Source organism: Olea europaea, chromosome 13, assembly GCF_002742605.1.
Source record: "Olea europaea var. sylvestris chromosome 13, O_europaea_v1, whole genome shotgun sequence".
Lineage (NCBI taxonomy): Eukaryota > Viridiplantae > Streptophyta > Magnoliopsida > Lamiales > Oleaceae > Olea > Olea europaea.
In genome coordinates, this window is record NC_036249.1 from 370581 (window position 1) to 395021 (window position 24441).

The 24441-nt window shown below is 35.1% G+C and overlaps 2 protein-coding genes and 1 long non-coding RNA gene across 4 annotated transcripts; 1 reads left to right on the forward strand and 2 right to left on the reverse strand.

The window, feature by feature from the left end:
- Nucleotides 1-1151: 1151 nt before the first annotated feature.
- Nucleotides 1152-8814, forward strand: LOC111407124 (protein PAT1 homolog 1-like). Its single transcript, XM_023036438.1, has 5 exons — nt 1152-1539; nt 2009-2154; nt 2695-2751; nt 3448-3496; nt 6044-8814. The coding sequence occupies exons 1-5, from the start codon at nt 1449-1451 to the stop codon at nt 8140-8142; spliced, it is 2442 nt and encodes an 813-aa protein (XP_022892206.1). The 5' UTR covers nt 1152-1448; the 3' UTR covers nt 8143-8814.
- Nucleotides 8815-8858: 44 nt separating this feature from the next.
- On the reverse strand, nt 8859-16563 carry LOC111407123 (BTB/POZ domain-containing protein At1g04390). 2 transcript variants are annotated; one of them, XM_023036437.1, is made up of 9 exons: nt 16286-16563; nt 14412-14535; nt 12942-13449; nt 12706-12839; nt 12180-12625; nt 10916-12049; nt 10329-10481; nt 9641-9882; nt 8859-9431 (listed from the first exon to the last, which is right to left on the reverse strand). In XM_023036437.1, the coding sequence occupies exons 1-9, from the start codon at nt 16393-16395 to the stop codon at nt 9229-9231; spliced, it is 3054 nt and encodes a 1017-aa protein (XP_022892205.1). In that variant the 5' UTR covers nt 16396-16563; the 3' UTR covers nt 8859-9228. The 2 variants fall into 2 exon arrangements, with proteins under 2 accessions (XP_022892205.1, XP_022892204.1); XM_023036436.1 differs by having other exon boundaries at nt 8859-9260; nt 9470-9882.
- A 1448-nt stretch (nt 16564-18011) lies between these two features.
- On the reverse strand, nt 18012-19273 carry LOC111407125. Its single transcript, XR_002705032.1, has 2 exons — nt 19079-19273; nt 18012-18350 (listed from the first exon to the last, which is right to left on the reverse strand). It is a non-coding gene; the product is annotated as an uncharacterized LOC111407125 (long non-coding RNA).
- Nucleotides 19274-24441: the final 5168 nt, after the last annotated feature.

A 24441-nucleotide genomic window follows, 5' to 3' on the forward strand; every position in this document is an offset into this window, starting at 1 on the left:
TGGGATGTCACGGCCTTTCATTGCTCACTAAACTCTGAAAACATCTTCAATCGCTCACTAAACTTTGAAAAACATATTTAATTGCTCGCTAAACTTTAAGGTGGTCAAATTTTGACAATTAAACTTATAGAAATGATGTCAACCTATTATTCATTACAAAATGTGTACTGCAAGTACGCAATCCCATAAAAATAATAAGTGGACAAACGAGTCCAGTTTATCGATCCTACTAGGTATGATTATTTAATTACGCAATAGTTAAATTTAATTTTAATATATTATTGTAGAATTTGAAGCTACTTTTATCATTTAAAAAATTCAAATTTATTGTGCATTTCGTTATTAAAATACAATTTAGATTTTGCAATGAATCACACTATAAATTTAATTAAATGGATTTTGCAACGAAATAAACAACAATAAATTTAATTAAAATTTGGATTTTTGTAACAAAACACACAATAAAGTTAATTAAAATTTGGTTTTTGAGTTTCGTTGCAAAATCCAAATTTTATTTTAATATCAAAATACACAATAAATTCGAATTTTTCAAATGATGAAAATAACTTAAAATTCTACAAAAAATGTTAAAGTTAAATTTATATATTGTGTAATTATTTTCCATGGGATCAAAAATTCAAACTTGTTTTTGTTCATTTTTATTACTTTTATGTGACCCGTATGCTTTCTAATGAATAACTGTCTAACTTCATTTTTATAAGTTTACTTGCCAAATTTCAACACCTCAAAGTTCAGAGAACAATCAAAAATCTTTTTTTCGAAGTTTAGTGAGCAATCGTAAACGTTTTCAAAGTTTTGTAAACAGTGAAAAACGCTTTAAATTTTCAATGGTCAAAACTCGACCGCTTTAAAGTTTGATGAGAAATTGAACATTTTTTCAAAAGTTTATCGGGTAATTGAAAATGTTTTTCAAAGTTTAGTGATGAATGAAAGACCTTTCTTTACGCAACAATTTGTTAAAGGTGCGACACAGGTGTATTATGTTAGCCATGTCACTAATTCTGTTAAAGTTTGAAAGGGGTGTTATGTCATTGAGTAATGTTCAACGTTACTTTTAATGATCAAAACTCGATATCTTCAATCGCAGACAAATGCATAACTTTGGTGACCATTGGTACAATTAACTCGAATTATTCGTATTCATTTAACTGCAAAGGATGCCTCTTCAGAAATCCTAGAATTTATCTGGTCTCTCTTTAACCTTCTTAGATTGGCGTATACACTGGACAGTTTGACCCCTTTATTTTCAGCCGCTGTTTCTAGGGTTTTAGATTTAGGTCCTTCATGCCTTTTTCTGCAATTTGCAGATGCATTAAAATTTTGGATTTACTGTTTTTTGTCCTTCGTTAAAGAAAATATTTTGGTTTTTGCTCCTTCCGGAGGCTAGAATATTATCTGAGGTTTGTGTTTAAGTAGAGAAGATTGAGATGGATGGATTTGGAGGTGGGGGGCCTGGGGGCGGTGTTCAAGAGTCCTCAAATCCTCAGAATCTTAAACCGTTTGGTGCAAATCCAACAGGTTAGCTACTGGTTTTTACTTGATACTTCAGCCTTCGACTATAATTTGCATGTATAAATCTGCTTCAGTGTATAACCTGTTGACTTCAATTCTCATATTTTCTTTAACTTCACCTTATTCTGTGGATTTTGGATTGGGAAAATGGTTAGTAAATATTTCAGTTGATTCACGGATTTACCAATAAGATGTATAGTGTTTGACCTGTTATTTTAGATAAGTTGGTTAAACATATTTAAGCAGATTTAACATGTTAATGTTTATTTTGAGAAGAATGTTACTAGAATCAGTATAAATTTAGTGTTATTAGATGGCTCTAAACCCACACAAATACAAATTAATACATGTTGTTACCTTATATTAAAATCAACTTTGTGCCTGAGTAGACGTGAATAATTTTAATAACATGGTTTAAAGCGTTTTAAGAAATTGTTTAGAAAGTGACCATATCTTAATCTGTTTGGTGGTGCAGGAGATGCAATATTTAATGCGTCACAGTATGCATTCTTCGATAACAATGTGGTCGAGGAAGTTGAGCTAGGGGGATTAGAAGATGAAGAGGGTGATCTCCCTCCTGTTGGGCTTGAGGATGAAGAGTTTTTGTTGGACAGAGAAGAGGTTCATTTTTAAGTTTTAAAAATTTTGTTGTTTTTCTTTTTTGGATGATAATGCACTTCTGTTGTTTCCTTATTCCATAAGTTTAAATCACAAAAGTTACTGAGATAAAATAACTGCTTAAATAATTTCAATGGCATTTACTGAGGCTTTCGAAACCACAAAGCACAAATGAATAACTGAGGACACTATAGCCCTTGTTTGAGCTCCATTTTGGGGGAAGAATGCATTTGGAATAGTAGATTAATGGAGAATGTGTGGTTAAAAATTAATGGTAAGTTTTGTTTTTACGTGTAATATTATTTTATTGAAGAATGTATGATTGAAAATGAGTTTTGAAAAAATGAAATTTTAGAAGAATGGGGCTCAAATAAGGGCTAAATGCACTATTTTGAATAATCAAGCACCTCTATATGCTGTTTATATGTGCATGTTAAAGGGATGTGGTCCTTGACAATCACAGGTGTTATTGAGTATATCCTTTGATCGTAAATACTTGGATGCTTTGGTTTTTTTAGCTTGTGTAAATTCTACCTTTTGCAGGGTGATGCACTGGATTCTTTGTCTGAAATTGATGATCTAGCTAGCGCATTTTCAAAGGTTAGTCTTCTTATATACTGAAAATTGTCACCACAATTTCATAAAGTAAAATTAGTTTTGAATGTTAGATCTGATCCTCAGAGATGGTCTTTTCAATATTTTGTTGACGCTTTTTTCCTTACAATCGCTCCCTTCCCCAACTCTCTTTGGATGCACTGGATTCTTTGTCTGAAATTGATGATCTAGCTAGCGCATTTTCAAAGGTTAGTCTTCTTATATACTGAAAATTGTCACCATAATTTCATAAAGTAAAATTAGTTTTGAATGTTAGATCTGATCCTCAGAGATGGTCTTTTCAATATTTTGTTGACGCTTTTTTCCTTACAATCGCTCCCTTCCCCAACTCTCTTTGGACGGGTAGGGGGAGTTGACTGGGTAAATATATTGGTCTGTACATTTAAATTTTAATCACTCAATTTCCTTTAGTTCTTATTCCTTTTTACATTCAATAGATTTCTTTTTCTTTTTATATATTTTATTTCCAGGATGATATTGACGTGGTAATTTATTAGTGGTACTTTGCATTTAATATCTACCATGGTGCTTATATTCTCAGAATATTTCGTTGTTATTTGCCCTTATTACCATTTTTAGGTGATTTGCTCATGAAATGGTAAATTAGTTTTTTAATCACCTATATAATAGAAGGAATGTTGTCTTATGCAATTTTTAATACCTTCTAATGTTTATATACAGTTGAATGGAGGTGTCTGTGGGCCTATTGGAGGTCAGAGATCCAGAGAAAGTGAGTGTAGTAATATCAGATTATGAATGCCACTTGAGATAAATATATATCCTTTAGGGCTTTTATGAATATTTCATTGAAATTCATCCTTCCAGTCATGGATTACTATTATCTGCTTGTGTTTTTGGTCACTCTAATATTGACAATTGTAATACTGTTGGACTCAAACAAAGCTGTAATTATGAATGCCTTCATACGTTGTATTGGTTTTTGTAAACCCTATTTGTCTGAGATAATTATTTTTCTTACTGTATTTTATCGTCTCTGTTATTCAGGTGCTGTTGCTATGTGCATTGAAACCCATGGTTTGGAAAATTGCTCTGCATGTTCACAGTTTAAATTATTATTATTATTATTATTATTTTAGAGACTTAGGCATCTACTCACGCATCAGTAGGCTACTAAAGCTTTTTGTCCGTTTGTCTTGTCTTTTCTGGGCATCAATTACAAACCTTATCATTTTGGGCTATATTCTACGGATACTTTTATTTTCTACCTAAAAATGGAAGGAAAAGGGATAGGAGAAGTCACTATTGCAAGTGGAGTATGATGAGAAAATTTGAGAAGAAAATAATCTAATAATTAGAAGATTCTCTTGAAAATTCTATCAGTAGTGATGATGTAGGAGACTTCTAAGTTGCTCTATTTCTAGTAGTAACCTCCAATTTTGTCATGTGATTTGAGAATTTATTATTTGCTACTATATTAATATATTTTATGTTTATTTTCAAGTGAGGCTTTTAAATTCTTTAATTTGTTTTTATTATGATTTTTAAAAGGGTTCGTGGTTTATTATGATCACATTTTTGTAATTTTATATTGGTTAGTCCTCAGGCTTACGCCTTGAAGTTTGTTGCGGCTTATGCCTCATGTCATAGAGTTAAAACGCCTTGATGTCCAATTATGCCTTTTTAAACATTGTACATGTTCAACTCTGGGGACTTCATATAAAATTAATGCTCTTACTTGGCGATTCACCCTGGACAACGGCCAAGTTAGAAATTTAAGTTGGTAAAAGAAATGGCATAACCAAGTATAGCATCTCGTTTTTTATAGCTTAGGGTTACTTGTCTATTCAGCCATATGTGCCACTATTGTCTAGACTTTATTAACTTTATTAAGCTCTTTTTTAAATTTATTTAGCTCCAATGACATTTTTTTCTTTTTTTTTTTTAAAATATATAATTCACATGTGCTCACTAACATGCAAGAACAATCACATGCACATATTCATGCATCACATATTTTATACATTCACAGATTTACACATGAAGTTTGTCATCCGAATTTTTCAGAGAATGAAATAGTTTCCATATATTTTTATTTTTTATTTTTTGTAAATATTCTATGTAAAAGAATTATTTTTTAGTTGTATGGTTTCAAAATAATTTTCTTGTGGGATAGATTGATTTCTTGTCATCCTTGTGAGCCCGCACTACTGGTTTAACCTTATGAGATGTGTAGCAATATTAATTGTTGTGTATAATCCATCTTATATATGCTGAGGATTCCTGGTCCTCTATTATTTTTATTTCTTCTGCCTATGTATGAAATTCTTCTCTTGTAAACTATAATTAATTGGCTGGAATTGTATTGGTAATGGAGCTGAGTAATAATTTGATTTGAACTCAAATATTGTTTAGGAAGCTCAAATTATAATCGGCTTGAGCTTGATCTTGCGAAACTTTAATTAGCGCAACTTATTTATAGCCCTGGAAAACTACAGCTATACTGTACGGATATATGCTGCAGAATAGATGTGCAAATTATCCCATCCCAAAATAAGTGTTTTACCTTGTATTTGGTATTTTGCGAAGAATGTCGCCTTTGGAGGTCATATTGTTTTCCTAACTTCTACAGTCCTAGTCTCCTAGGGGAATGGTTTCTTAGTTTTAAGCTGTGGCACGGTATAATTCCGTTAGTTTTAAAGTTCCATGAGCAGTGCTTTTTACTCGGTAAAAGTTTTTGCATGTTTTGAGTAAAATTAAGTTTTGGCCAGATAGTGGTGGATACCATATCTTGTGAATCTTTAATATTAAATCTAGAAAACACATGGTCTTGTAAAGTAAATTGGGGTCATCTAAACTTCATTAACTTCATCAATATTCCGGAGACTTATGTAGGAGCAGGATGTGGAGAAGGAGAACTATATATGATATTTGAGCTACTTGCTAATGAATTAAGGATTGCAATTTGCATGTAGTAAATTCTGATTATAATTTTGTACACGTGTGGCCCACAGTCTTTGTGATTTAATCCTCTTAAATGAATATTAGATAGGCATCATTCATTGGTCTCTAACTATGCATGTTGAGTAAGTACGGTGCGTAAATATGACTTTCGACATATTTTATTATTGATGCCTCCTTTATTAGTCTCTAAGGTAGTATTTATTTTTTATTGTTGACTTCGAACAGATGTAAATTTTCCTTAATAATAATTCTGAAATATTAACTCTTTGACCAGTAAATGCCAACAGTGAATCTGTGACTGTGTATTATTTGTTGATATAGTTTCTGTTTTTGCTCATGTTACCATGTTTTCCAGGTTCATCTGCTGCTGAATGGACACAAGAGGCAGACTTTCCTAAGTGGTTTGACCAGCGAGCCTTCGATGCTGAAAGCGCTCGGGACAGTAAAGGATGGTCATCACAGCTATATTCCTCTGCACAGTTAATGGAATCCAAGTCTTTATACCGAGCATCTTCATACCCTGAACCGCCACAGCAACACCCTCATCAAAACCAGGAGCAAAACCTACATCAGAACTACTCCAGCGAACCAACTCTTATTCCAAAATCACCGTTCACTTCATATCCTCCCCCTGGAGGAAGATACCAGCAAGCTTCACCGAACAGCCTGTCTATCCACCTGAATATTCCATATGCCCCTGGTGGATATCAAATGCCAATTTTGTCGCCCAATCTTTCTTCTTTGGATAATGCGCAGGTTCAATTAAATGCCTTACCTAATGGGTCTCAATTTGGTGCAAATTTACCTCAATCAACCTATGGGCTTCCAGTTAATAATCAGCTTCACAACCAACGGCTGAACCAAAATAGTATGCATCCTGGAGATCATTCTAGCTTGCCGAGCAAAATGTTGCAACAGTTACCCCATCACAATGGGTTAATGCCTCCACAACAGCCTTTGCAGCAAAACAGAATGAAGCACCCATTTCAGCCATCCTATGGCCATTTATCAGGGTTGCAGTCTCAACATTTTAATACCCTCCCTCCATCACCACCCATGATGAACAACTTCAACATGCTTGGGTTGGCTGAATTTAGAGATCAGAGAACTATTTCAATGCCGAGAAATAGGCAAGGCTTTCGTTATCCTCAGCATGATTCTAATTTGGGCAGCCAGAGGAGTGATAATGGGTGGCCAAAGTTCAAATCCAAGTACATGACAACTGATGAAATTGAAAACATTCTCAGAATGCAGCTTGTTGCTACTCACAGTAATGATCCTTATGTTGATGACTACTACCATCAAGCTTGTCTGGCAAAGAAATCTGCTGGTGCAAAGTTGAAACATCATTTCTGCCCTGCAATTTTGAAGGATAGTTCTTCCCGAGCTCGTGCTAATGATGAGCCACATGCTTTTCTCCAGGTTGATGCTCTTGGGAGGGTTTCTTTCTCTTCAATTCGCAGGCCTCGCCCACTTCTTGAAGTTGACTCCCCAAATTCATCTGGCAGTGCCAGTGCTGAACAGCAAGTGGTTGAGAAGCCTTTGGATCAGGAGCCAATGCTTGCAGCTAGGGTGACTATAGAGGATGGCATTTGCCTCCTCCTCGATGTTGACGATATTGACCGATTCCTACAGTTTAATCAGATTCAAGATGGTGGGGCCCAGTTGAGACAGCGGAGACAAGTTATGCTTGAAGGTCTAGCATCGTCGCTTCAGCTTGTAGACCCTCTTGGCAAAAATGGTCACACAGTGGATTTGGCTCCTAAAGATGATCTGGTGTTCTTAAGGTTAGTTTCCCTTCCTAAGGGCCGGAAACTCCTATTGCGGTACCTTCAACTTCTTTCTTCTGGTGGTGAACTTACTCGAGTAGTCTGCATGACCATCTTCCGTCATTTGAGGTTCTTGTTTGGTGTACTTCCTTCTGATCCTGGTGCCTCCGAAACAACAGTAGAACTTGCTAGGACCGTGTCATCTTGTCTTCAAAATATGGAGCTTCAAGCTCTGGCTGCATGCCTTGCATCAGTGGTTTGTTCAGCAGAGCATCCTCCTCTACGTCCTGTTGGAAGCTTGGCTGGAGATGGAGCTTCTGTTGTTCTTAAATCTGTCCTTGAGAGAGCAACTCTGCTGCTGACAGATCCTAATGCTTCTGGCAGCTGCAGTATGACTAACAGGGCATTTTGGCAGGCCTCTTTTGATGCATTCTTCGGCCTTCTCACAAAGTACTGCTTTAATAAATATGACTTCGTTATGCAATCTTCCCTCAAGCAGGCCTCGCCCACTGTTATTGGGTCTGATGCAGCCAGAGCGATCGGTAAAGAAATGCCTGTTGAACTCTTACGTGCAAGTCTTCCCCACACAAGTGAGCAGCAAAAGAAACTGCTATTGGAATTTGCACAGCGGTCCATGCCCGTGCTGGGTCTTAGTAGTCAGGGTGGAGAAAGTGGTGGCTCGTGATTGTGTATTGGTGTCGTTGTGAAGGATCCACAATAGATTTGCTGCCAAATTATAGTGGCACCATGGATTGGTGACCGTTTCTGAGTGTCAGTACTCTTAGCATGCTGATACTGGTGCTTACTGGAAGAAGTTTGTCAGCGAGTAATGGAGCCTGATTGCCTGAAAGATACTGGTGTTTACCATAAAGTAAAAGTAATCCTCTAAGACACATTGACAGTCTTATGTTTTTTACAGTTTAATCGTGTGTTTCGCTCTCATTGATGGGAGCTTATTTTGACGCTCTGTTGTGCAATACTAGTAGGAGACTGGATAAAGGTAGGAATCGTGCAGTTAAAGAAAGATGCTGCTAATTTTTCCACGCTTTTGTATTTGGAGGGTGGCGGGTAAGAGTTCGTTGAAATGCACCGGATGGTCGTCAGTTTTATCCTTTCGTCTGTTCTATATTCTTAAACGAGGGAGGTAGTTGAACAGTGGAAGCCGTAGAAGTTTTGTTTCTGTTAACAGTTGGTCCATTGTGATTCTTGTTTTAAGTTTGTCTCTCTACAAAATTGTATTTGCCTCAGACAAGTTCTTCTTGGGCCGAGGTTGCTGGCTTTGTATTCCAGCTATGCAAACAGGGTAGGATTCTTTCACCTTGTTTCATTGTGAAGTACGAGAAACTGTCAGTTGTTACGACTTGCTTGTTCAACTTATAAATGAAAAAACAATTATAAGTATTTACTTATCAAACTTTGCCTTTTGATGGGGTAAATTAAGAATTACTACAATCTCAAATGGTATAATAATTTTCTAATCAAACTTTTCTTTTATACAAGTGGTATGGTCTACGGGCATCATAATTCCAGACGAACAATAAATTCAAAGGTTCCAATTCTTGAGCGCAAGCGGCGTGTCCGTATTTAGAATTCACCAACCTTTAAAATCTGATTTGCGTTTCCATCTTTCACGGTCAGCAATCTGTGTGCATCGAGCTTCAGTGTTGTGTTCTATATTTGGTCGTGTAGATTCTGCCAATTTCCCAGCCCCGAAAGAATGTCAGAAAAAGAACTGGTCGTAATCTCCAAGCTTCGAGAAAAGAGAGTTGAATCAACTAGACGAACGACTTCCCTCCTGAGAAAGTCGAACTGAGGCAGAACGAACCATTTCAACGAGACTGTCATCCAGTGCATCAAGCTCACCCGAGTTGCGAAGACTATGGTATAAAGGGGCCATATAATTTGCTGCAACTTCAGCCAACTTCCATTGAGTAAAAATAGCTGCACTCTGCATTATTTTCACGGACAAGTATCCTTGAATCAACTAGACGAACGACTTCCCTCCTGAGAAAGTCGAACTGAGGCAGAACGAACCATTTCAACGAGACTGTCATCCAGTACATCAAGCTCACCCGAGTTGCGAAGACTATGGTATAAAGGGGCCATATAATTTGCTGCAACTTCAGCCAACTTCCATTGAGTAAAAATAGCTGCACTCTGCATTATTTTCACGGACAAGTATCTAGAAGAATCCAAGCAAGATACAGAAACCCTATAACATTCTTCATGAAGGTCCTCAATGAGCCAAAATTCAGCAAGCCAACAGAGCTCAATGTATAATTGCACTTCGTGTAATTTTTCGTCTGCATCCATATTATCCCATAGACAGCCAAAACTGGGCTCCGGCAACTGGTCCGAATAGAACCAGTTAACAAGTTTAACGAGTGACTCCCAACTTACGGGGACCTTGATTGTTTGTAAATGGCTGCAACAAGAAATTCAATATTTCAGTTGGAATGAAAAGAAAGGCTAAGTTTCTACAACCTAGAAACTAGATTTTGTTTCTAATAAATAGCAAAACCGCAGTCGAGTCCACTGTAAGCCAAAAAGATGGGAGAACATATGAACACAGACAAGTACAAAATAATGTACAATCACCATCGCTAGTAATTGGATATAGGACGACATACTGTATTGTTACTGAAAATGAATGCCAATATGTGCTCATAGCAGTATTGCGGCAAGAGTTAAGGCTCTAGAGCTCACAAACTGATATGAATATAAATTGTAGAAAATATAAAAACCGATATGGATATGAAATGTGGAATGAATTGTAAAAGAACTAACCAACTTTTCTAAAGAGGTGCGGATTATATATCTAAGATAGTACCAAAACATATCTGTAACGTATCTCAACCCATATGCATTTACCTCTCTTGCATTCCTGACCGAAACAATGCCTGGAGATAATCACAACTTGATTCCAATATAACTTTGTGAACATGTAGGTGAGGAACTGATGCTGAGCAACTGTTGCACATCCAACTTACTAGTTCTCTTGTATTAGATTCCAAAAGAATGTCACTGAAACCAGAAAAGAGGGGAAAAAATGAAATCTAGACCAAAAAGACCAACATAAAAGCGTGAACAAATGCAGATATCTAAGTAAATCAAGTCAATAATTGATAGCTACTATTTCCAACACTGTGGTGTTGGAAGCCTTATAACCCTCAGCCCAGTAGATAGTGCGTGGTCAGTGAACCATAATAATAAACAACAAAGCAATTTGATTAACTATAAATTTTTTAAGTAAAACTTTTTTCTTTGGCCAGATCAAATGATGCTGCTTGGCAAGATTGTCAGCTTTGGACAGCTATGGAATTGGATAACAAGTTTAGTACGATCTTCAAAGCATATCTCATTATGATACACTCCCCAAATACCCAAGTGAGATCAAAGAGGAGTAAAAATTATCCCCAAGGTACAAATGCCTAAACTGTCGGGAAATAAGTTCATACGAAAAATGATGTCCGCCTGGCCTGAGTGCTGGAGTAAGATCAAAGCTAGGCATAGGAGTGCCCCATTTTGGATGTCTTTTAGAAAGCATTTGCAACAGGTGATGTAATCCACAATGCTTAGCAAAAATCTTCAACTTTTTCACAAGGTCTTCACTGGCTTGTACATATCCAAAGTAAACATATTCTAACAACTTCAACAATGACTGGTAATCCACATGAGAAGAAAGATGAATTGCTGTTATCACCCTGTTCTCTGCATCCTGCTTTACAGAAGATCCACTTGACGCTTTCTCTTTAACAAGCAATTCTCCAGGAGGAAGAAGTGATGGACTTCTAACCATAAGAACAACTCCATGAACATATATAGATTCCCCATTTACAAGATTGAGCTCCAAATCAGTATATTCATTATCAGTAAGTGCTTTCCCAATTCTGTCTCCCATTTCACATGGGAAACCATAGTGTCCAAAAACGCAAAGAATATAAACAGCATACCATCTTGGTCCAGGGGTTCTACCGTGTCTGCAGATCTTCTGGAGTTCACTAACTAATTGAACTTCATTAAAGTTAGTCTGATTGTCAAGCAGATGAACTTTTATGGGATCCAAATGATGTAGCAACTCGGCTAGGCTCCACAGACTAAAAAGCAAAAGCATGTCCTCCCCTTCCCAGTCTTCTGTAGCTGAGCAGCAACAACTCCTCTCTGTGAAAGAATTATGCAAATGCGATGCCACATTTGATCTTTTTATACGAACAGGATTGCTAAACCACCATCTTATGAAGTTCAACAGAGTTTTGATCCCTTGATGTTTAATTATGAGTTTTCGATATTTTGGAAGACTGGAATAACATGCCAAGCTCATCAAGCATATGACAATTTGAAGGTTACCTGGAATTCCAAAATTGTTTCCTGAAGATCTGGCAATTAGAGTCTCTAGCAAATATTCAGTGTAATCCTTGCCATTTGACTTTAGTATTTCCAACAGTAGGGACCTAGCTACAGATGCAATATACTTGCAGGGAGAGTAAACCATCATAAGGACTGCTCTAGATGCTGATTCACTCACAGCTGTATTTGTTGGACTACTTTGAGAAATTTGGCGTGTCACATGAATTGAGTCCACAAAGGCTAAGCTGACACGAAAACCAAGCACAATAAGATGAATTTTAACGTTATGGATACGTGAAGAATGATAGTAGTAGTAATAGTAACTGCTGGCACATAAGAAAAAAAATTGAAGCAAAATAAAAAGTAGAATATTACCATGCACACACGATAAGGATCTTGAGATGAAGTTTACGTCCATGCGCCTCAGTGTTGAAATCTTCGGCACAGTTAGTTGCAATCCATCCAAGAATATCCCAGACATATGGTCTAAGAGAGAGATGGAAATTTGTGTTGAGACCATCTCGAACTACAACTATCAGTTCCTTCATGGATAACTCTTGCTTGAATAGGTCGATCTTCTCATAACTGCCTAGAAGAAGATCGAGAAGGACTGTGTCAACTCCAGCCTTCCAAAAATATATGTGATGGTCCCCTGCCCAACGAGTGATTAAAGCCAAACGGCATGCCTCCTCCACAATAGACCTATGGTTTTTAGCAAGCTTTTCAGAATGCGAATTCCGATCGCTCATTCCACTAATTATAGCTTTCACAAGGGGCTCCCCGCATCTTTTTATCATTTTTAAACACTCCCTTTTGTTTATCTGAGAAAATAGTGATCAAGACTCATTCAGACTGGTAGTATAACAAAAAGCTCACAGGATAAGGGTGTAAGAATTGCTACCGCTAAACATTGAGCAAGTCTAAATCCCTCCATTCGGATTGAATGATTATTTGCACGTTCCATGCTGTCAACCATCATTCTTAGAAGAGCTTCTCCATTTTCTAGAAGCTTACTTGCCCAGGCTCCGCATAGTGCTGGCAAGCAAACAAGACAAACAATTGCAAGCCCACAAGATAAGTTAGCTATATGAAATTAGCAGTAAATGGCACATAATCTATGACAGATAGTATAAATACCTAAAGTAGAGTACAACTGCAAGACAGCAACTTTTGTGGAATTTTCACGCTCAAGTTGGAGAGTATCTAAAAAATTCAATAGTTCAGTATCAGTCCAAACACAGAACCTAGATTGCGGCCACCACCATAAAATTTTACTCAAAAGAGAAACCATCTCTTCTAAGTACTCAGTAGGCTTATTGCCAACTGAAAATTCTTTTATATTGTCAACAAGAGAACCAACTACTTTTGTTTCCTTCAAAATCTGCCACACTTCTCTCTCTGTCTTAATACTAATATTTGATAGGATAGCATTCAAGGCACTTGCACATGAAATAGAAACTTGAAATTGCCAGGTAGATAATAAAGATGCTAAAGGACGCATAAGATCCAGAACATGAGATTGCAGCAATGAGCTAGGCAGAATATTGACCATCTTTACAGCCACCCTTGAGGCCACTCCCATTGTGGATTCACTTTTGAATTCTAGTATACTTTCTAATGCACCAACCATATCTTCCACTGAATCCTGAAATAGGAATAGGAAGGAGAAACGAAAACCTAGTATTAGTAACTGGTACCCAGCACCAAACCAATTTAGTCCAATGCCTTGATTTAACATCGTGTCATGTTTCCAACAAATTATCATTTTACACTGTCTACAAGCTTGATATTTTTGTAATCTTGAACTATGTGGAAAACCACTAACACAAGTCAGGAGTGAATTAATTCTGATGCTATGCATAGCAAGTTTATGTGAACTGGTGAAAATATGTATGCACATAAAATGGTAAAATGGGTGAGACTTTTCTGTCAAAGGTGATCAATTCTTAACTGAAATTGCAAATCAGTGATATGAAGTTTCAAGCAGAACAAACATATTCATCCATTTTATAGTCAATTTTATGTCATGTGTAAAAGAATTCAACCCTTAACTCATGTCACCCTTAGACCAATTTTTCCAAATGCAAACAGTGAAGACTGTAACGCAACAGAGTCGACCCATAGCCTCGTATTATCTCATCTTACATTTTTCTTACCTGCAAGAATGTTGGTCCCTTTTGAATATGCATATTATATGTCACTACACTTAAAAGCTCAGGGATGTTTCTCAATATTCTCCTGCAGGTTATAAGTTAACAGAAAAAAGGTGAATTCCAACAGCATGTTAGAACTAAGTTTATTCGTTTTGGTCATAATTTGCATGCAGTCATGCAGTTTTCAGAACACTGCACCTAGAAAAGCTGTGGTGCTGCTATATACAAAGTATGCAGATATACAATACTATACGTAGACCATAAGTGGTGTGCTCATTATAATGTTCATATTAAGCTGTTAAGCATGTATCTTGCAAATGAACAACTTATAGTCTATGAAATGAAGAAGAAAAATAATATAAAACATCTGAAAACTAAAATGGAATATAAATGTGGTACAATACACTTATGAGTTGTTTTTGCAACAGTCTTAGACACGAAACAAGATATTTACCTTTACAAGGGGGTGATGTGATGTTTCAGTGGAAATACAATCGAGAAATGCATCGATTGAGCGGATCACTAGTCTTTGTATTTCAATGTCGCTGCAATACCACTTTCTTCTGTTATTGATGCTTCTGCAAGTACAAGAAGCAAATGAAGGAAATGACTGTTATAGTGTTGCCATATGTTTCCTCGAAATGAATGTGAGGAACACATAAACTACAATAGACCAAATGTATAAAAGTAAATCATCGAAAATTCTGCTGTAACCTCACTAAGATGGGAAAACATAAATAATCTTAGATTTTTGGATGCTAAAGACAATAGGATGCAACAAACCAAAATGAGAATTGAGAAGAAGGAGAGAGAATCAAGAGAAAATAGAGGGGGAAATATGAGTTTATTCAATAATCAAGTCTAACCATTACAATGCAAAGACCCTCTTTATGGAAAGTTTAAACAAACCTAATTTAAGTAGGAAAACAACTAAAGAAATAAAACCTAATGAAGTCAAACTAGAAAATTATAACAAACTAATCTAAATTAACATAACAATGGTTCTTATCCCAGCTCTCCCATTACAGCATTAAGAGGATGATCATACCATGGGTAGAGGAAAGAATTCAAACCTAACAACTTGTTCACAAATGAACATGAGTAAGTTCACTCTAGGCAGGCTGCAGATTTCATAGACCAAGGCCTAGCTATGTTCACTTCAGGGAGCTACTTTTAGGAGTTAAGAAACTATATTGAGAGCTACATAACATTCTGAAGATGAAAACTAGTTTAGCTTGGTTATAAAGAATTATTAAGAGACAGCTCAGCTCAGGTGGAGGAACCGTCAGCTATGATGGAAAGCAAATAAAGGTTGAAATATGGTAATATTGTTCAACATAAAAATGAGCTGGCTTAAGAGGATGCTCAAACATTTCACTTATAATCGACATAAATTGCGAAGAAAACTCCAAGCTAGCTGAAATGCAAAATAAAAATATCCAACAGAACTCTCGAAATTCCCGCACCTCATGTTACAAGGTAAGTGAAGAGACCAAGCAAGCATTATATTCCATAAAAAAATATTTAAGGAATATATTTTTGAAACTTTTATAATTCTCCATTATGAGATTTCCATATTTTAATGCAACTTAATACGTTAATTTTTACAAAAAGTTGCATTAGAAGTAATGATGATAAACAATGACTTCCTTATGTCGCGTGAATGGTAAATAACATTTCAACTGATGCGGTCAAAATTTCACACAGTAAAACAGAAAGGAGAATGTAGATTCAAGAGCAGTCCACGTGACCCCTTGTTGAGTGGGGGAACAAGTATAGCTAGCTCGTATATCTTCCACCAATAAAGACGCGCTCTTTTAGCTTCATGTTGACCTTAGTTACAATATATAGTATTTTCTCTAGCAATTCTACATGCATCTGTAGATAGAAATATATAAATCTAATTATGGCCAAATGAAGATCAGTTAGCCAAACTCAATCTCTTGATTATAGAGAAAGCATATATGTCAACCCAAATCCCTCCACCCACGCCACCTGAAAAGGGAAAGGGAGTAAGAAAAGAAATTAAAGTAAAACTCTTTCTTACAGTGAACCGCACAAATAGCAACCTAAGAATAATTAGAAAGTTCAAAGTCAAAATTCAATGAAACTCAAATTAGTCTAAATTATCCTCAAGATCAAATATCAATTAAAGCCACCCATAACAAAAGATCCAAATCAACAATTCCCCAGCTTAAAAAGGAAAATTATGTTCGTAGACGGTAAAACATGCATACAATTGAATAACGAACACGGGTACACAATTACGTATATAAATTATTTGAGTTGTTAAATGCAATTAACGGAAAAATGACGAAAATATAAAACCTGAATCCAAGGTTGAGAGCATGGTAAAGGCGTTGATGGAGGGTAAGCATGTGGCCAGTGACGCCACGATTGTTCTCTGCTGCACCGTGTTTCGAAGAAGATGATCTCATTGATTTTTCTTCTATTCTATCTGTAAAACTGGAACTGAGAGTCGGTATTCTTGTGTTCTCACTGCAGTTGAGCTCCTATATTGATATAAACAAAAAAAATATTTTTGAGGTTCGTCGACAGAAATTTTGCAAAATCGCCGCCTTACAACGAGGAAAGAAAAAAGGCGCTTTACAATTAGGCGTTGTTCATTTTTTTTTGTTTTTTTAATGAAAAATGTTACTTTTTCAATCAAATTTTTACTTTTGTGTTTTCCATGAAAAATATTTTATTACTTTTCATCAAATGATCATATTTATCCCGAAAACAATGAAAATATTTTTTTTAAGGTCCTCTTTCTCTTTCATCTATATCCTCTCTCTTATTTACTCATTAATAAAAAATGAACAAATATAACATTTTCTAGGATAAAAATTAAATCAATTAAATATATTTAATTGATAATTTTCATGAAAATAAATTATAAGCAATTAAATTACTTAAAATTTATTTTCTTTTCATATAAATTTCATGATTATAGTCAAACACACCCTAAGTCGACATGCTTTCATAGGGTTATTATATGCAGTTACGAAAATCGAATTTTGGGCCGTTTTTAAAATCACACTCGTTTTGCATAATCCAATTTTTTAAATTGAAAGCACAAGAAGTTTAACCTAAAATTTATCAAAAATTGCAGTTTGCTGGAAATGGAAAATCTTTTAATGAGTAAGTTTTCATTTTTATTGTTTATAGACAGATTATCCATTAATAATCCATATATTTATGTGACACGATTATTATTATTATTATTATTATTATTATTATTATTATTATTATTTAACAACAGCCGGTCAGATTCGTACATTACATATTTCCAAAAATAAAAAATAAAAAGTTAAATTACTATTGAAAACAAAAACAATATTTCAAAAATTAAATCAAAAAGCAAAAAATCAATACCACCAAAATACAAGAAAAGAAGTTGAAATTTTGCTTGAGATTTCTGGGAGGAAGAATGAGATTGACTTTAAATCATGTTTGGATAGTGTTTATAATGTTTTGGCATTGTTTATAGCCTATTTTTACTATTATATATAAAAATAAGTGAGATATAATGAATAATATTGGTGGTACATCGAGGCGTATAAATAAAATACTCCAGAGACGGGGCGGTGAAGCCCTCAAGATTAAGGTAAAAATAAATTCCCGGCCTATAAATAGTTTTTATAAACAGATAGGCCAACTGTTAAAAAAATCCCACAGTAAAAATGCTTAACCACAATATTGAGAAGGAAAATTGCACTTGTACAGCCCTAAGAAGGAAAATTCTGCTAGTACAAGACTGTACAAACTTACAACCCCCGTCACATTAGATGCCCATTATTTCGATTTATAATTTTTAGAATAATATTTTTTTGAAAAATGTATAATTAAAAAAGAAAGAAAAATTTTCGATTTTTATATAACATTATTTTATAGAAGATTGTGTGAATGAAAATAAGAGCGAATCATAATTTGAAATAACGGGGGCCAAATTGGGGCTATAAAGATGATTATGAAAATAGACTATTACGAGCTTGCAATAGAAGCAAAACATACATGCAGAGTTTTAAAACTGAATCAAAATCCGGCAAAGTTTTAAAAATATGATGCAGATAAACTTAAAAAGGAAGGAAATATCGGATAGAATAGGTTCAGTACAAGTCTCTCATACTGTTTATATTCGAAATGAAAACATATGCCATACTCAATTATAGTCTAGAATATCGAATGGGAATCGGAACATAATTGAAAACAAGACAGCTCCCGTCTACAGAACTTCCTTCCATTCATTCGAAAACACCAAATAGCCAACGAAGAAATGGCCGGGTCGCTCAAAAGAAGCCATCCAAGTATCCATTTCCATCATCTACTTGGATCTTTGTCTCATCTTTCGGCGCTTCCTCTTCAACCTCCTCATACGCTTCTTCTTCCACTGCAAAATGCATGAGAGTGTAACTTAACAACCGCATAAGATTCAACCTAAAAGACCTGTATTGTACATTGTGAACTCATACTCCCTTCTCAACGCAGAATTTAGCCCCCTTTTGCCTGCTATTATTTGGGATTATAATTTTTGAAATAGTATTTTTTTGCCGGTTAAAAAATAAGGAAAAATTTTAGATTTATGTGTGAAATCATTTTGTAGAAGATTGTATGATTGAAAGAAAAATTTTAATAACAATCACATTTCAACAACTTTTTCTGGGACTCTAGATTCAAGAACCAGCACTATCAATTTCCAGTTCAAGTGAAACCCTAAACCCTTTTTCCTTTTTTTTTAATTAGGTAAATCCACAGTTTAAAAAGTAACATCTGATGATTTGTACATCTAACATTTTAATGAAAACAATAATGGAAATATGGATTAAAAAAATGCATCATTAAACACTGACAGATTACACATATTTGGCACAAAGACAAATCTAATAAAGGTCATGGCGCAACTAGAACAATGCCACAGGCGATAGAGAAATATTAATTTAATAAGAAAATAGGCAATAAAGTACAACAATTCAGAATAAGAAAACAGATAAAAATAATTCATATAAGATAAAAGATGATCTCGCAACAATTAAATATCAATCAAAAATACGATTCAAAACGGAGATAGATTTAGAAAAATACATTTGAATTAATCTAAATCGATGAAGTTGTGCTAACCTTAGCCCTCATGCCGACCGAAAATCTTCAAAGAGTTACCCCGCCTATCAGCTCGTTTAGGAGCCGCCGAATCCTCTACAGATGAAATCGTTGGCGAGATCGAGTCTGAGAAAAGCTGCTGGTTTGATATTTATACGAGGGTTACAAAAGCCCTAATTAAGGGTATTTTAGTAATTTGATGATTTTTCCCTTTCTCTTTTCCTTCTTCCCTCGTTTCTTGTAACAATTAAGAGCATATTTGATAGAGATTTTAATTCAATTAAAATTAATTTTTTAACATTTATTTCACTATTTTTAATTTTTCTCTCGCAAATAAGATTCATTTTATCTCTAACGATCAAAAAATCAATTAACAAAATCTTTACTAAACAAATGCTAAATTGTCTAGCACAAACTAAGCAGAACCAAGACAAGTTTTTTTCCCACTTAATTCTTTGCTCAAGTTTTCTGTTTCAATACATATTGAAGCTTATGAGTCGCTTGATATACTTTTACTTTTAGTTCTTATAGCATGGTTTTTTAATTAAAAGATCTTTTAATCAAACAAATATTCTCTGAAAAATTACTCAAATAAATTTAAAAGCAATTTTTTAATCTCAAAACTTTTTTTTACTGTTTCAAAGTCCCACGAAATGGGCCTAATTATCACATTAGGTTATGGAAACAGTATATAACTCCTATATATAATAATTATATTTCAAAATTAACAAACTTATAAAATTATTTCAAAATTTAGATGTCAATTCTAATTACTAATATATATTATGCCCCCGTTTGGCCCCGTTATTTGTGTTTATAATGGGGAGAATAATTTTTTTTTTTTAAATAGATGATTGTAAAAGAATGAAAAAATTTCGATTTATGTGCAATATTATTTTTTGAAGATTGTATAATTAAAAATAGGAGAGGGGAAAATTTTAATTAAATTAAAGAGTTTTAAAGGGAGGCAACTGAGGGCTATATATAATTAATTGAAATTAATTATCCCAACCTGATTAATAGTATCCCCAACCCCATCCCCATCTTACCAAATTAATAATGTTCTAATGAGCCCCCAGGGCACATCTCCAAGTGGTAAAAGGGGGGGTGGAAAAATCCAACTTTACTTGAGGCTGCCGCGTCAAGAATTCGAATCCTGAAATATGGATTTGGCTCTTGGGTAAGTGTTAGTGTATAAGCAGCCTTCCACCCTATATCCTTGGAGGCATAACCTTTGATTTACTTCCCTTACGATACTCCAGGGTAGGGGCGGTGGAGGACCCGAAGTTGTGCTAACCTTAGCCCTCATGCCGACCGAAAATCTTCAAAGAGTTACCCCGCCTATCAGCTCGTTTAGGAGCCGCCGACTCCTCTACAGATGAAATCGTTGGCGAGATCGAGTCTGAGAAAAGCTGCTGGTTTGATATTTATACGAGGGTTACAAAAGCCCTAATTAAGGGTATTTTAGTAATTTGATGATTTTTCCCTTTCTTTTTTCCTTCTTCCCTCGTTTCTTGTAACAATTAAGAGCATATTTGATAGAGATTTTAATTCAATTAAAATTAATTTTTTAACATTTATTTCACCATTTTTAATTTTTCTCTCGCAAATAAGACTCATTTTATCTCTAACGATCAAAAAATCAATTAACAAAATATTTACTAAACAAATGCTAAATTGTCTAGCACAAACTAAGCAGAACCAAGACAAGTTTTTTTCCCACTTAATTCTTTGCTCAAGTTTTCTGTTTCAATACATATTGAAGCTTATGAGTCGCTTGATATACTTTTACTTTTCGTTCTTATTGCATGGTTTTTTAATTAAAAGATCTTTTAATCAAACAAATATTCTCTGAAAAATTACTCAAATAAATTTAAAAGCAATTTTTTAATCTCAAAACTTTTTTTTATTGTTTCAAAGTCCCACGAAATGGGCCTAATTATCACATTAGGTTATGAAAACAGTATATAACTCCTATATATAATAATTATATTTCAAAATTAACAAACTTATAAAATTATTTCAAAATTTAGATGTCAATTCTAATTACTAATATATATTATGCCCCCGTTTGGCCCCGTTATTTGTGTTTATAATGGGGAGAATAATTTTTTTTTTTTAAATAGATGATTGTAAAAGAATGAAAAAATTTCGATTTATGTGCAATATTATTTTTTGAAGATTGTATAATTAAAAATAGGAGAGGGGAAAATTTTAATTAAATTAAAGAGTTTTAAAGGGAGGCAACTGAGGGCTATATATAATTAATTGAAATTAATTATCCCAACCTGATTAATAGTATCCCCAACCCCATCCCCATCTTACCAAATTAATAATGTTCTAATGAGCCCCCAGGGCACATCTCCAAGTGGTAAAAGGGGGGTGGAAAAATCCAACTTTATTTGAGGCTGCCGCGTCAAGAATTCGAATCCTGAAATATGGATTTGGCTCTTGGGTAAGTGTTAGTGTATAAGCAGCCTTCCACCCTATATCCTTGGAGGCATAACCTTTGATTTACTTCCCTCACGATACTCCAGGGTAGGGGCGGTGAAGGACCTTTAAAGTTGGGGTTCAACTTTTTTTTTTAATAATGTTCTAATGAATAATATCCCCTACTCCACCCACTCGATTCGTACAAAATTTTCAAATTGAAAACCACTTTTTTGGAAATTACACGCCAGCCTTGGAACCATCCCCACCAACGCTAACCTATCCCACCCCCATGCCAACCCCTATAGAATTTTCATATATATAAAACCTTACCTGGTAATAACACCAAACCTTGTACAACCCTGTAGAATTTTTACAAAAATTTAAAAATTTTCTATAGTTTATGTTTCACCCACGAACTAACTGTGTTTTCTGTGACCAAATATATTGTTTATGATCATACATATGTTACATATGACTAAAGGTGACAAAATTTGTCTCAATGTGACCGTCTGTGTCTGTCTGATATATAAAATGTATGTAACTAATTCACTAACACGTGTTTCTGTTACTAATTGTGATCAAATTTATTTTGAGAATGATTGTTTGTGACCAAGTTATTCTTAATTGTGACAGTATGGGATCGACCAATCACAGTTGACACAAATTTAGTCACAATAAACACATATTTGGTCATATAGGTTCACCACATATAAATCTACACACACAACACACCAACACCACAAATCCACCGTCATCACCTTCAATGCACCACCACTACTACCTTTAACTCAAATTTAAGATCATAAATACTACATTCACTAACTTGTGTTATTTGTGACTAACTATGACTAAATTTGTTTTCAGTACGACTATCGCGATCAGCTCAGTCTAGTTTGTGACTGTATGTAATCAAGTTATAGTTATCATAGATCTAATCACAGATAATCACAATGAAGATAGATTTAGTCACACAAAATTTCCATCACCACCACCACTCCGGCACCAGCATTACTTTTAACTACGTCAAGAACCAAACATGCACCACCTCACCACGATCACATGCACCCACAACAATAAACCATCGTCTATTTCAAAATTTTAACTTTCTAAAATTATAAATGCTTTTCAAATGATAGAATATGTTTTTCAAAAATAGAAAGTCCTTTATTAATCGCCATCTACTTCAGAGATCCCTACTGAAAACTTTTTCAAATATAAAACTTCAGTATCTTTTCACGAATTAGTCCCTTGAACATGCTCCCTTCTAATTGTGTTGACTTTTCAAAGTTGACCATTAATTTAAGTATTAAATGTGTAGTGGTGAACTCGTCAAATTCAACTGAGAAAAACCTTTCAAAATGCAGGATTCTTCAAGGAAACCAGTAGTACAATCCATGTCTTCTATAAATTTAAATATTGACCCAAAAAAAAAACCAATCGCTTACAAGACCTAAATGTGAAAGTTTTTCCAAATATGAATATACAAAGGCTCCCAATTCCACCAAGGGAGCCAGCACTGGCCACGGCAAGATGTAGGGTTGAGAAGAATTTTAATTGTCGGAATGGTTATCAAGTATCTCCTAGGCCTCATCGTTTGTACACGAGTTTGACACAACATGATTCGAGGATGGTAAAAGTTTTTAGACCTAAGGCAAAGACAGTGCCACCTCATGATAGGTTAAGGAGACGACAAGCGAATAGAGAGATCATTACAAGGGCCTTGACACCGCCGTGTCGTAGACCAAGTTGGAGGTGGTGGAACTTCAGGCCAACACCAAGTCGCCCGTCTAAAATGTCTTTTGAATAACAAGTGCCATTGCAAAAATCAAGTATTGCCTAATAAAAATGTTCGAATGTTAGCATTACGATGATTAGCTCTACATCTTGTAAAACTTAAAATTTTATTTGTTCATATTTGTTTCTCCATTTCATTTTATCTCACCATTCTTTAGTGCCCTGTTGGCTACACTTCAAAAGAAGAAGAAAAAAAGTTCATATGAACTTAAATGGTTATTGACTATTGAACTTAAGAGCAAAGTCAATTACCGTAAAGAACAATGTGCCTAACAGTTTATAATGTGAAGGTAAAATTAATCTCTTTGACAAATAAAAACCACACATCTATGTATGTCGACTTCAAATGCTTCTTACAATGACCAGTTTCCTATATTGATTATTTCTGAACTGATTAGTTTCTTATATTTGTTATATTGTGGAAACTAATTTGTTGTTTGGTTCTTTCGGAAGACGAAATGGCAACCGGTTCCACCAACATAGATTCCAACATGGATGTGTCCCAAGTTGAAGGTACCCAATCTCAGGCTGTGGGTTCTACTATTGGTGCAGAGCCTAGTTCGACCATGGGTGCAGCTATGGCTACAGGGCCTAGCTCTGTTATGACATAGACTGTGGCTCCAATGCCAAGTCGTGTTGTGAGCCAACATGTGGCTAATGTTCCGGTTAATGTACCAGTTAACCATGGGGAAAAGTCGGAGAAATTCAACGGCTTGAATTTCAAGAGGTGGCAGCAGAAAATGCTGTTCTATCTGACCACCTTGAATCTTGCGAGATTCTTGACTGAAAGTGCTCCAAAACTCCAAGAGGGTGAGGTGGATGTTCAAGCTATCAATGCTGTTAATTCTTGAAAACACACGGACTTCTTATGCCGGAATTACATCATGAACAGTTTGGTAGATTCGCTATACAACGTGTATAGCACCATGAAAACTGCTAAGGAGTTGTAAGAGCCTTTCGATCGAAAATATAAGACTGAGGATGCCGGGGCTAAGAAATTTATCGTCGACCGATTCTTGGACTATAAGATGGTGGACTCCAAAACTATAATCAGTCAAGTGCAAGAATTTCAACTGATTCTTCACGAAATTCATGCCGAAGGGATGATTCTGAGTGAAACTTTTCAAGTGGCTGCAATCATTGAAAAATTGCCTCTC

Coding starts and splice junctions, on each gene's coding strand:
- LOC111407124 (XM_023036438.1), top strand. CDS start 1,449: ATGGATGGATTTGGAGGTGGGGGGCCTGGGGGCGGTGTTCAAGAGTCC. Junction 2,752..3,447: donor TAGCTAGCGCATTTTCAAAG/GTTAGTCTTCTT, acceptor GTTTATATACAG/TTGAATGGAGGTGTCTGTGG. Junction 3,497..6,043: donor AGGTCAGAGATCCAGAGAAA/GTGAGTGTAGTA, acceptor CATGTTTTCCAG/GTTCATCTGCTGCTGAATGG.
- LOC111407123 (XM_023036437.1), bottom strand. CDS start 16,395: ATGAGATCATCTTCTTCGAAACACGGTGCAGCAGAGAACAATCGTGGC. Junction 13,450..14,411: donor CACATCACCCCCTTGTAAAG/GTAAATATCTTG, acceptor TTCCTATTTCAG/GATTCAGTGGAAGATATGGT. Junction 12,050..12,179: donor ATCCTTATCGTGTGTGCATG/GTAATATTCTAC, acceptor TTTTCGTGTCAG/CTTAGCCTTTGTGGACTCAA.